This window comes from Sinocyclocheilus anshuiensis, unplaced genomic scaffold, assembly GCF_001515605.1.
Source record: "Sinocyclocheilus anshuiensis isolate Anshui unplaced genomic scaffold, SAMN03320099.WGS_v1.1 scaffold870, whole genome shotgun sequence".
Lineage (NCBI taxonomy): Eukaryota > Metazoa > Chordata > Actinopteri > Cypriniformes > Cyprinidae > Sinocyclocheilus > Sinocyclocheilus anshuiensis.
Window position 1 is genome coordinate 1,197,234 of NW_015540842.1, and position 12,588 is coordinate 1,209,821.

A 12,588-nucleotide genomic window follows, 5' to 3' on the forward strand; every position below is an offset into this window, starting at 1 on the left:
AAGTGAACCCAGTCGCCTGCGGCCGTCCACCCAGGATCTGGAGGCTACAATGGTCGCATGCAGTTTATTTTGTTCTCGAACTATGATTTGAACTGATGCTCCCAGTTCAAAAGCAATGTTTAGAAACCGCCACAAGAATAAACTTTTAAAAGTTGCAATAAAAACTGATCTAATGTGTTTTTAATGAGTCTGATCACATTATATAAGATGTATAGGGAGGACTGGGTCATATTTTTGGGGGTAGGATTTTTATGTAGTTTTTAGTTTAGTTTAGTCAATTTCTGCTGAACCCCTTATGCTCTTAAAAAAAAAGTTACAGCTTTTGTGTTAGCTTTTTGTGTTTTTGTGCCAAAAGTTGACACTATGAAAATCAATTAAGATGTTAAAACGGAAAACCTCTATTGATGCTTTTCAGAGACTGAAAAGTGTAAAACGTGAAAAATGTAATAATTCCGTTTTTTTTTTTTTTAAAGGGGTCGATTTGACCCACATATTTTCATTTTCAAACTTAGCTGCACATATGAATGAATGAATGCATGAATGTAGTGATTATTTGCACTCAGAGGTGCAAATTACTATAAGTTAGTATGAATAGTATCTAATAGTATTTGTCATTTGTAGTATGTATTGCTATTTTTACATTCTCATTTTCTCAAACCCTTGCATGGGTGAAATGGATTTCTCACAATTATTTCCAGTGCTGCCACAGTCTAGTAATTGTGACCCTGGACCACAAAACCAGTCATAAGGGTCTTTTTTTTATTATTATTGAGATTTATACAAGCTGAATAAATAAGCTTTCCATTGATGTATGGTTTGTTAGGATAGGACAATATTTGGCTGAGATACAACTATTTGAAAATCTGGAATATTGCAATACAGCCGAAAAACAACCTTTGATCATTTTTTTTTTTTTTTGGACTGTGTAACTAAAATAGATGAAGAAACGGTCAACTTTCCTGAGGTGATTCAGCAAATGAGTCTCAATTTTTAGTAAACTTTAGCTTTAATTTTCAGAGGTTCTTAGGTATTTCACATTTTAGTGTTTGACAAGTTACAGTAAAGGTTTTCTGCTTTTTTACCCAACACTTTAGTGTTTCTCAAAGTGTTGATTTTTGGCAAATTGCATGGAATGGGGGTCAATGTTGGAGGACATAATTTACCATAATTTTTAGACTTATTTCAACTAGAAACCACTGATAGAGAGAATAGATATTTGCGCACTTTGGACCCTTGGCAACAACTAAATTTGGTCTCATAAGTATTATCAAGAGAATAGCCATTTATAAATTAAGAGACTTTTTTTTTTTTATATAAATACTGTGTATAAAATCACATCTACTGTTCATTGTTTTAAGATATGGAATGTTGGAGCTGGAAAGGTTTGATGCATTTTACTTGACCCAACAAATTCAGCCAGAAGTTGCACTGCACCTCATTTTATGAAATAAATAGTTCAATGACATGTTCAAAAATAGACCAACTTTAACAGCAAGTCATTCTGAACCGAGAGCATATGGCCCATGCGTTTCCATCCTAAGTCTTTGGCTTTGCACCTCTAAATGTGTCCCTGGTGAACTACGCCGCTGCTAGTTACCTTAAAATTGTCTTTATCTAACAGAGCTGGCCTGCTAATCCAATTACAGAGATACAGAGGTGAAAAAGATATAATTATTGCAATATTTTAGACTGTAATATGTCATCTGGGACATACAGTATCTGTTCTAAATTGTCAATCACCACAAATGTGGGAAATGCATTTGTGTTGAAAAGAACACATTTTGTTAGACTTGCAAATGCTGTATGATTTGCATTGTCTCTTCAATGCAGGCCTACAATTAAACTGTTGTTCGCCTACTCGCTTTAAAACGCAGGATGCAATTTGCTGTACTCCTAGTGTAATCAATCTCATAAACACGTTCCAAAATAACAACTAATTTCCCTACGTGACTATCCAAGACAGATTAATAATAATATCTAAGCAGAGTGTCTGACGCAAAGTAGCCTTTATTTTTGCAAATATTTCGTTAACGAATACATTATCGTGTGATTGCAAAATAATTCTCTAACTTACAGACTTAATTTAGGTCCACCACAATTTCCCTCTCACTTAATGTGTCAAAAAAGTTTTACAGTAAGTGTTCACTACCCAAGCAGCTGCCAATACAGTTTGCATACCCATTCATTAGAACGCAAGTCCTTCAAACCCTTTGTCCAGATGTCCCTCATTCAGAGGTCATTTAGACAGGGCTAAAAGCTTCTAGAGATTCCACTATGATCTCCTCTGATCCCATGGCATTCAGTCACGCCAAACACCTCAAGGACAGAGCTAAAGAGGGGATTCTTTTTAATAATGTAATAATATTAGAACCACCTAGCGCATCTCTAACAGAAGCCAACCAAAAATGTCCTTGTCGAATTCATATGAAAAGTTGCATTAATTTGCTGCATGACCTCAGCACCCAACAAAAAACTTAGACACAAATATGCAAAAGTCTTCAGTAGCCTAAAAGGTTCAAATAAATGAAATTTACGTCAACACGAAAAGTCTTTCCTAAGGTTTCTGCCATCCAAGACCTCATGCGACTGACATTGAACTGTCATTGAAATGCTCTCCATCAGACATGAGAATTTAATACGGTTATTTGAATCCTGATCCAGCGAGTTATTCTCCTGTAAGGACAAACAGAGCCCAAATATCACAGCAAGGCCTGCGTGCCGACATGCCTTTGGTGGGTAAGAATAGCCTCACAATGGAGCTCACATCTCTCGTCTTCTGTTGTCTGGGAACAGTTGTTGTCAGGGCAGAGGTAAGATGGGAAGTCAAGTTGGTGGATACGTGTGAGTCTTGCCGTTGTGGATTTCACTCGACCTGGTGTGTAGGACCTGGCTGGAAATTTGAGTGCTTGTAAATAGGGCTTATTTTTAATGCTCACTTGGACTGAGTTTAATACAGACTGTAAAATATTTGTTCTTGTGTGGAATCAAGTGGGCTGTGAGTGGACCAGTGGGATATCTTGGGTTTGGAGGCCTAAATCTGTTGGCATGGCTAAACAGACTGCATCTGAAATTATCTTCATAACATTGAACCACAACATCACCCTCATAGGTATATGCACGGTTTTGGTATTTTAATACAAATTCATACAGGAGCTCCAGAAAGTATTTGGGCACTTTTGTGTAAACCTTCAATGTCTAAATGTCATTGTATTAGATTTTCAAAACATTTGTTTTAAGGGTAGCACATTTGTACATGGTAAACATTCACATAAATGTCTGTTCGATTTTAAGTAATAAAACAATAGATATACTGTTGAAAAATTAAGATGAAATGTATTTGGACACTTGCTGGTTAGTAAACGTGAGTGGATGTTGCTATAAATGTGTTAAACTACATCTGGTTACTCTGCAAAGATACCCATGTAAACTGAGTTCATCCACTAAAAATCACATTTAGACCAGTTCCTTCATTTAAAAAATGGCTAATTCGTTGGCAGATGCCACTTATTTTTCCTTAGTTATTTATCTTGTATCTAATGCAATGACATTTGTACATTCTGAACTGTCCAACTATTTTTTGGGGGCCACTGTATCACTGTATATTGCATGTGGACAAACGTTATCCACCAGTTTTCACAGGTAATGTATAATGTAAAAGAATATAATCCAGCATGATTTGCCAACACTATCTCAACCAATTTGTACGTATTTTACAAGGTTGCTAATTCGTACGAATTCGTATGACCTCACAAATTTTGTATGATTTCTGTGAAGGGGAGGTTTAGGGGCGGGGTTGGGGTGGTCATTCATATGAATTCCTATGAATTTACCACCTTGCAAAATACATCCGATTTTTCACAAATTGTACAAATTCGTACGAGTGAGGTCACACGAATTTGTACAAATTAGCCACCTCATAAAATATGCGTGAACTGCCGTGAGATCGGGTTGTGATTTGCTTGTATAAATATTCTATCATTTATTTCTAGAACTTATTTTTATATAAAAAATTAGTATTAAGAGACAAAATGCCTTTATAGTAGAAGTAATATAGTAAAAAAAAGAAAAAAAAAAAAAAGAAAAGTTTAGGCAAAGTCATAACATCGAGGACAATATCCACTGAATATCAAGTGTAAAGCTGATATGATCCTACCAATGCTCTGCTACAGATACTCAACATTGGTCCATATCTTATATGTTGTCATTAAAGTAATATCTAAGATCAGTCTGTCAAACTTGCCAACATTAAGTCAATTTCCAGACCAATTTTAAAGGAACATTATAAATGATAAGTTAAACTGACAAAGAACTGTGTGCTTTTGCTCCTTAGGGAAAGCATGGCTCGTCCTGGTGGTATTCCTTAGAATCCTGGTCTTGCCGTTTGCTGGTTATCCCCTCTTCCAGGATGAGCAGGAAAGATTTGTGTGTAACACCATTCAGCCTGGTTGTGCCAACGTGTGCTACGACATGTTTGCCCCTCTTTCCCTTGTCCGATTCTGGCTGGTGCAGCTCACCACCCTTTGCCTTCCCTATGCGATGTTTGTCATCTATGTGATCCACAAAGTGAGTTCTGGTCTACCTGCTGACAGCGGGACTTCCGAGTCCATAAATGCAGACTCCATCTATAAGATCCATCAAGAATCGTTCAGGAAAGCATCTCTTTGTAAGACTGTCGTGAAGGCTGAGAAAGGGCGGATGCAGTGCTTCACAGGAGCCTACATCTTGCATCTGTTGCTGCAGATATTTGTAGAAGCTGGATTTGGAGCTGCACATTATTACTTGTTTGGCTTCCACATCCCCAAACGCTTCATGTGTCAGCAGCCACCTTGCACAACAATGGTGGACTGCTACATCTCTAGGCCCACTGAGAAAACCATCATGCTGAACTTTATGTTGGGGGCAGCCGCTTTGTCCTTGCTGCTAAACGTGTGCGACCTAATCTGTGCCATCAAGCGCTCCATGAGGCAAAAAAGCAAAGGAGAGATGCTAGTAGAGAGGATGTACGCAGAGGAGCAGTATTACTTGTCAGGGAACGGGAATCAAGGTGTGGACACCAGTATCCAGCCGACTCAAGATGTGATGGGACCGGGAGGGTTCCGCAAAAGAGGGACCAGAAACTCAAGTGGCAATGAAGCTGCTTCCGTTCTTTTGGACGATGACCCTCCACAACCTTCACCTCTTGCAGGAATGCCTACAATTGCTGGAATGCCTGGTTCCAACAACAATGACGACAGCAGCAGCTACCAACCCACCCAAGAAGAAGGGATGGTAAAAGAGGGCAGTGAAGTGGCACTGTACCCCAGTGAGCCTTTGGGGACTCCTAGATCCGTCCGAGTTAGCAAACGCAGTCGTCTCAAACCTCCACCACCTCCACGAAGGGACAAACTAGCTCCTCAAGGTGCAATTGATGTCTCGGGGGCAACAGCAGTGTGCACTAGAAGAGCAGGACAATATACTCTGGTAGAAATTACCACCGGTGAGGACGTACCAACTTGCAATGGAGATGGACAAGAAAAGAGGTCGGAATGGGTTTGATTGTCTCTCCAGATGTTTAATTTTGAAGCATTGCGAGTTGATTGGGACTTGACTGAAACAGAGTGACTTGATTGGAATAGATTGGTTGGAGAAACAAGGTGAAATGAGAGGTATCATTAGATGTCAACGTCATGGATACATGCCAACCCTTGGATCAGCTACGCCCATCAGCATCCACCTGCCTCTCATGTTTGTGTTAGCGCATTCTGTCTTTCTTTCACAAGCCAGACGGGCCTTGACCTGCCTTGCCCCTGCGACAATCAAGGGACACCGAAGGCCTTTCTAAAAACAGGTCTGTTGCAACCACCCAGGGTCTCTGAGGTTAAGCTAAGACTGACATACTTTCTGCTTCAACAAGGGCGGCCACCAAACAAGAACAACCCTTAGGGTACGAAGGTGCTTTAAAGTTCCTCCAAAATCCTCCAGGCTGAAAAAACTCAAGAACTGTCGATTGTCAGTCAACTGGACCTCATCATAAAGCAATTACTGCCCACCCAGGCTGCTTTTGTATTTGTGGAGGTAGCTTGTAACACTATTTCAAGGACCCGCTAGGGTTTGGTTTGGAGCTTTTGAACAAAACTTAAAATAGAGCTCCATAATCTGGTGTAACACGAGAGCAAGACGATGCGCGCCTTTCAGACTCTCAGAAGCCAGCCGCAACATGTAAACGATTAGACATGTTAGCTTTGGACAGTCACCTAGACTGCAGCCCTCCTGTCCTCACAGTGTCAGACATGTGTCTTATTAAACACACCAGGGACTTCTGGGATTTACTATTTATGGATTTTCCTTATACATCACTCATGATGATTTGTAGTTGTAGTTTTTGTCTTTTCTTTTGCTGCTAGATGCTAGGGATTATTAGTCTGATGTCAAATGGTTTGCAAGTCAGTGACTCTTTGGCATTGTTTGAAATTGTATTACCTGACCAAATCACACTCCCCCTTAAAAGGGCAGAGAAATATTATTAATATTTCACAACTTTAAACTGGTGACTATTAAAGAAAGGACAGACTGCATGAACTCCTGTATCTCAAAATGCAACGCATTCAATTTCACTTAAATTTCATTTCATTTCAATTGTGATGACAGCTGGATTTCAAATGGAAAAGAACCATTTCCAAAATGATAACTGGATCTCACTCATGTAAGATCATGTGACCACAAAGTAACATATTACTTGGAGACTCTAGTAATGTGCTGATGAGTCGAGTCAGTCGACTCAGGTGTTTTTGATTAGAAAAATGTGTACTGTTCGTATGCCACCAGAAACAGGGTTGGGAAAACCTACCATATGAACATCCTATTAAAAACGGACAAATCATGCCCTCCAGTGGACAGATATGCACCAAACTCAAGTCTGAAGATAGACAATTCTTCACTACTGCATCAATGTGCAATAAATGCAATTACTTTTGCATATATGTTATTTCAACTGTCTCTGACACTTCTTCAGGACACTCAGAATGTTATACGTTTCTGTAAATATACTGTTTGTATGTATATGTAGGCCTACTGTAATACTAAAACTTAACTGTAAATGTACACATTCTAAAATTTACCAACTAGGGGTGCATTTCCCAAAAGCATCGTTAGCTAACTATGGTGGCAAGTTCCACTGAACTAACTGGTAGCCTAATGACAGAATTTGCGACCATAGTTGCTTTTGGGAAACACACCCCAGGAAGGCTAACAGTGTTTATAAAGACTACAACAAAGTTACAGTTTGACAGTTATCATGCCATTTCTTTTTGGGTGTGAGAATTGTTCTCTAATGGCTACAAAATTAGACAGTGCGTGTGATTTTGATTTTTAATAATGTTTATCATTATATTGTCACCACAGTAATGCATTTCAGTGCACAATGTATTTTCAAAAGAGGAAAACAACTGAAAGCTGTATTTGAACATTGCACAATCAGTTTGTTCTTGATGTCACATATGTAAGGTCTAAGGTGAGATCTAATATTAAAATAAGAGATGTTTTGAAATCATGGAGCCTGCAAACGTACCTGTCACATGTGCAGCTTTCACTGTTACTGCTCTCACTGAGACTCAGTGCTCTCTGCTGGCAGGAGTTGATACTGCACTCCTCTGGCTTCAATGAATCTTTATTGAAATGGTCAATTGCATTGTGGCAGGGCTCGTAAAATGGGCGTAATCTAGCGCCCCGGAAGTTATCTTTAATTGGTCCGGTAACACTTAAGCTAAATAATAATAATATTATTTTAACTCCCATATATATATATATATATATATATATAGTTAAGAATCTCAGACTTATTCAGGTGTGATTTATTGTCCTGACCGCAGCTCAAAGAGGCACGTGGACGGCGTGTCACGTGGTATCTGTTATTTTTCTCGGCACTGTTGAGTAAAAACAAATCACAGTGATTTGCGATTAATCGATTAGGCTTTTGTTGATTCATCTTATAGAAATGTATTTTGCATGTCAGATAACAATTTTAAAGATGACCTATTTCGTTTGAACTTTTCTCTAATAAGGCAAAAACGAGCGGAAATTGCATTGCTACTGGTTTTGCTTTCTGAGCACAACACACTTTTTTGAGAAATACGGCTTCTCGTAGACAACATGTCGCCCAGTGGTTTTTACTGTGAAGCGAATTTAATAACAAATATTATACTTCTATAGATTTGAATAATCATGACTTAATTACTATTAGCTCACCTCAGTAAACAAAAAATGAGAGGACTAAATATTTCAAAATGTTATTTGTATGCTTTAAACTTTTTCAACACTTTCTTATGGTTGACTCTTACGGTATTTACGACTGTCAATTTTATGGCAATTGAATGTTCTGTCAATAACCTTGTTTATAGCCTAATACAATACACAAGATTTAGTTTCTGAAGAAAGCAAGCTTCCCGCAAACCCACGTTTATTTGTGAACCAGGAAACAATTTTAACAAACATTTCCACACTTTCTCATACAAATGTATCCACACGCAATTCACTTAATGTCCCTGCCTATTGCTCTCATCTGTGTAGAATGTTACATATCTGCAGCTACTTAATTACAGTTACCAACTAATTGGTAAGTGGAAACAACTTAAGAAAATATCTGATCATGTGCAGCTATTGATGAAAGATGGTAAAATCCTGCAAGTTAAGCTTGGTAAACATAACTGTAATTCTTTATATTGACCGCAAGGTGGAGACACAGTACAGCAAAAAAAAAAAAAAGTAGTTATTGTTGTCAGAAGTTTAATAGGAATACGCTCTAAAAATTGTATAATTAAAAAACGTAATTGTTTTAAATGACATGCCTTATTATTATTATTATGAATGACTTTACATTTTCCATTATTATTAGGTTGCATTCCCTTTCAAAGTAGCATGAATCCACCTAAATGTTTTGTTTGTGTAAAGGTATAGATGGAAATACCACAGCACGTTGGAAAATGGAAAAGTGTGACAACTCATTTAAAAATATAATATCCTTCTGGAATGTTTAAACCTATTGTATTGGAATCTATCACACATAAGCACTCTGGTGTCCTTTGGCTAAAAATACTAATACATAGTTGTATGCAGGCTATTTTACATTTGCTAAAAAACACAGAAATATTGCAACAGGACATTCCAAGTTAGATTACAAAAAAATAACTGACATGTAATATGACACAAAACTAACCATTCTGCAACAATTTCAATGTCATTCTTTGTCTAAGAGTCTCCATTGGAGTTTCACGGAAAGGCTCTGTGGGTTACGTAAGGGACCACCTGTAGGTTTTCATTCACCATCTCTAGGAGTGTAACTACTATTAATACAGCTGAAATTCAAAAAGGACGTTTTGATAGTGTTAAAAAAATAAATAAATAAATAAAACTGTCACAGGTTTTCTCTAACAAAACATGGCTGGGGCCCCGAGCTTCAAAAGATGTCTATAACGTCGATCAAAGGACAACGGTCTCAAATTAGACATTAAAAAACTTGGCGCATCAGTCTAAAGGTTTTATCTGCATGCCACCTTTATTCTAGACTTTAAAAGAAAGATCAAAGTTTCCCCAGATGAAAAGGACCCGTTTCCTGCATTTAAACCCCATTCCCCAGCCCTCTTTTACTAAATTAAGTAGCAAGCACGTGAAGGGTTCAACAATTATGGAGATTCTCCAACACAAGGCCCTTGTCTCTAATTAGGCCTCAGATATAGCTAAAAGAGTTTCTCTGAACAGAACCCACAAAAGCATCTTCAATGGGAATGACCACAATGAGCCGATGCGGGGCACTCATTACCAGAAGCTTCCTCAGCATTAAAGCAGCACTTAGGAGAAATTCAGATTCATCAAAAAGTTTTTATTGTCAAAATAAAAGTCATATTTGCTTTGCATGTGGCATCTACACTATATACAAATTTACAATAATCTTATAAATCATCTTTTATACACCATTTACAAGTTTGTATAAATACATTTCGCAAAAAGGAACAACAACCCGTATATAATAACAACAATAACAATAATAGGGCACTGAAACATTAAGGCTTATTGAAACCATCTTTGATTGTTCAGACAATTCAAAACTTGTCTTCCAACAACACGAAATGCTGCAAGTTGGGGACATGTGTTACTCCACTAGGAACAATGTAATGCCCAAACTCTCCTTAAGAATGACTGATTGCATGTCATGTCCATATCAATAGAATGGAATTTGCGCAACGTAATTGTTTCTGCTTCGCTGCATTGTTTCACCCAGTTCGTCCGCTAATAGAAACCATCAACAAGTTAATTTGTATGCAAACGAATGAAAAGACTAAGAGACCCCCGCGCCCCCGACCGCGAGTAGCCCGCGATGGCCTCGTTGCCCCACTTCATGCCCGCCGCGAGGAACCAGGTGAGCGAGAGGATGACCCACCATATCGAGCTGGCCATCCCGAAGAAGTAGATCAACAAAAACACAACGGTGCACAACGCGGGGCCGGTGGTCTCGTAGTGGATGTGCTCGACGTCGTACTCCCGGTTACACGCCACTTTTTCGTGCCCGGCAATTAATCGCACAATGTAGCCGATCGACACAAACATATAACACGCCGAGAGGAAAATAATCGGGCGCTCGGGGTATTTAAAGCGCTCCATGTCTTGTTCAACGCCACCATCGGCGCGCGACACTGGCAGCCCGGCTCGCAGGGCTTACTCGCTTTGGGTCCAACACCCGTTCGCCCGCTTTTCTTTTTGTGCGGATTGAAGGCTTTGCTGGGGTAGTTGGTGGGTTTGGACAGCACCGGCGACACCGTGGTGGAGACGGATCGGTTGTAGTCCATGCACAGCGTGTCTGGCGCGCCCTGAACGGGCAGCAAATCGCACCTCATGCGGTCCGGCCAAGGGAAGCCGTACTGCCGCATGAGCGGGGCGCAGCCCGCCTTGGCTCTCTCGCACACGCTCCGGCACGGCGGCAGGGGTTTCTTATAGTCCTCCAGGCATATGGGGGTGTACATGCTGCACAGGAAGAACTTGAGATCCGGGGAGCACTGGATCTCCACCAGAGGCCAGAACTGGTGCACCTCCAAGCCGGCTTCGTCCTGCGTGTCGTGGTTGAACTGGTTGGGCATGTAGGTGTAGTTGTAGCCGATGCCCTTGCACAGAGGAACGGCTATCTCCTGACAGGTGATCTCCTTGGCCGTGGTGCCGCTCGACCGGGGCAGCAGGGCGAGCGCGAGGAACAGGTAAAGCCCCAACAGGTAGCACTCCATTCTTTTCTCCCCTCCTGTCAACACAAGCAATGCAGCGCTGGAAACAGTTCAGTTCAGATCTTGAAAAGCAGACCCATCTCCGCTTCACTTGTTTGGCACGGACTCGCGGTTGGGTTGCATACCGAGAATAAATAGCCCTCGGCCGGGTGCAGGCAAAATGGCTGAGGGAATAAATGCAAGCGTCTCGTAGCTATTTCCTCTCCTTGTTCCCGCTCCAGCGATTCGTTCCAATATAAAGCCGCGTTTAAACTAGTCTAAACTTCTCCGTTAACAAAAACACTCCCGGTGTAAACGCGTTTTCTACATTCGTTCCGTTCTCGACAGCCTTTCTCATACAAATCAGTGCCGTGGAGTAGGACGCACTGAGTATAAAAGACAGCCAAGCGGACACGCCCCCCATGCGCCGACCGCCAATCACAAAGCGGCGAGGGCGGGTCGCCCAGGCGTGTCAATCACGTTTGCTCAAGGTGTACAATTGCAGAACGTTGTTTTCGAAAGGGAACACAAATTAGATCAAAGAAACAAGTTTGTGCCTGAAGGAGGCAGATCGAACAAATGTTATAAATACAAGTAGCGTGTGTATTGAATCTCTAATGCGTGGCTTTATGTTATTTGACGTCTTTGTTTACTAGCAGTGTGTATTATGAAAAGTCTATAGATCGCTTTATTGTGGCGAAAGTGGATGCATATCAGACAATTATTATTAGGCCTGTTTTTTTCTTTCTCTTGAATGTTCTATTCAATAGAATTTTTATTTGTATTTTTATTGTAGCCTATTATTTCAATACCTTGACTACCACAGAAAATAATTTCAAAAGATGCATTATTTGTGCTGTAAAATGCTATTTATTTATTTGCAGGACATGATGACAAACTTTAGATTTGACAGATTTATATGAATGCATATGTTAAAGTGTTCATTTCAGGTGATTTGCCTGCTCAAAATGTAAAATATATTTTTTTATCTTTTTTAGCATTTCACTGAAATATAACTGCGGTGTGACAAATGACTTTTTTTTTTAAAGTAGCCTACATATAAACATGTGGCCATAAAACTGCATGCACAGTATTCATAAACGACTTGCTAAAATAGTTTTTTGTAAGTTAGAGCACCCCACACTGCTTGTTAACAATCCATATTTAAATTAACATTCAAAAGTTTGTGGCTTTGGGTCCAGCTGCAATTTCACCAGCAAATGTTTACTGTCCGAGCCTCATTATTTCAGCCTATTATTTTATGAAGCTCTGCATAGATACAAAACATAAAAAAAAATAAAAATACAGCAAGAGTCCATCTCATCGGGCCCCCTAATGTATTGGGGTTAATTTGTGAATGATAGGG

At 39.7% G+C, this 12,588-nt stretch overlaps 1 protein-coding gene and 1 pseudogene across 1 annotated transcript; one reads left to right on the forward strand and one right to left on the reverse strand.

Annotated features, from left to right (window-relative positions):
* Positions 1 to 2,723: 2,723 nt before the first annotated feature.
* Positions 2,724 to 5,535, forward strand: LOC107687538 (gap junction delta-4 protein-like). Its single transcript, XM_016484914.1, has 2 exons — positions 2,724 to 2,736; positions 4,331 to 5,535. The coding sequence occupies exons 1-2, from the start codon at positions 2,724 to 2,726 to the stop codon at positions 5,533 to 5,535; spliced, it is 1,218 nt and encodes a 405-aa protein (XP_016340400.1).
* Positions 5,536 to 9,700: 4,165 nt separating this feature from the next.
* LOC107687539 (frizzled-8-like) lies at positions 9,701 to 11,615 on the reverse strand (annotated as a pseudogene).
* Between the last annotated feature and the right edge of the window lie 973 nt (positions 11,616 to 12,588).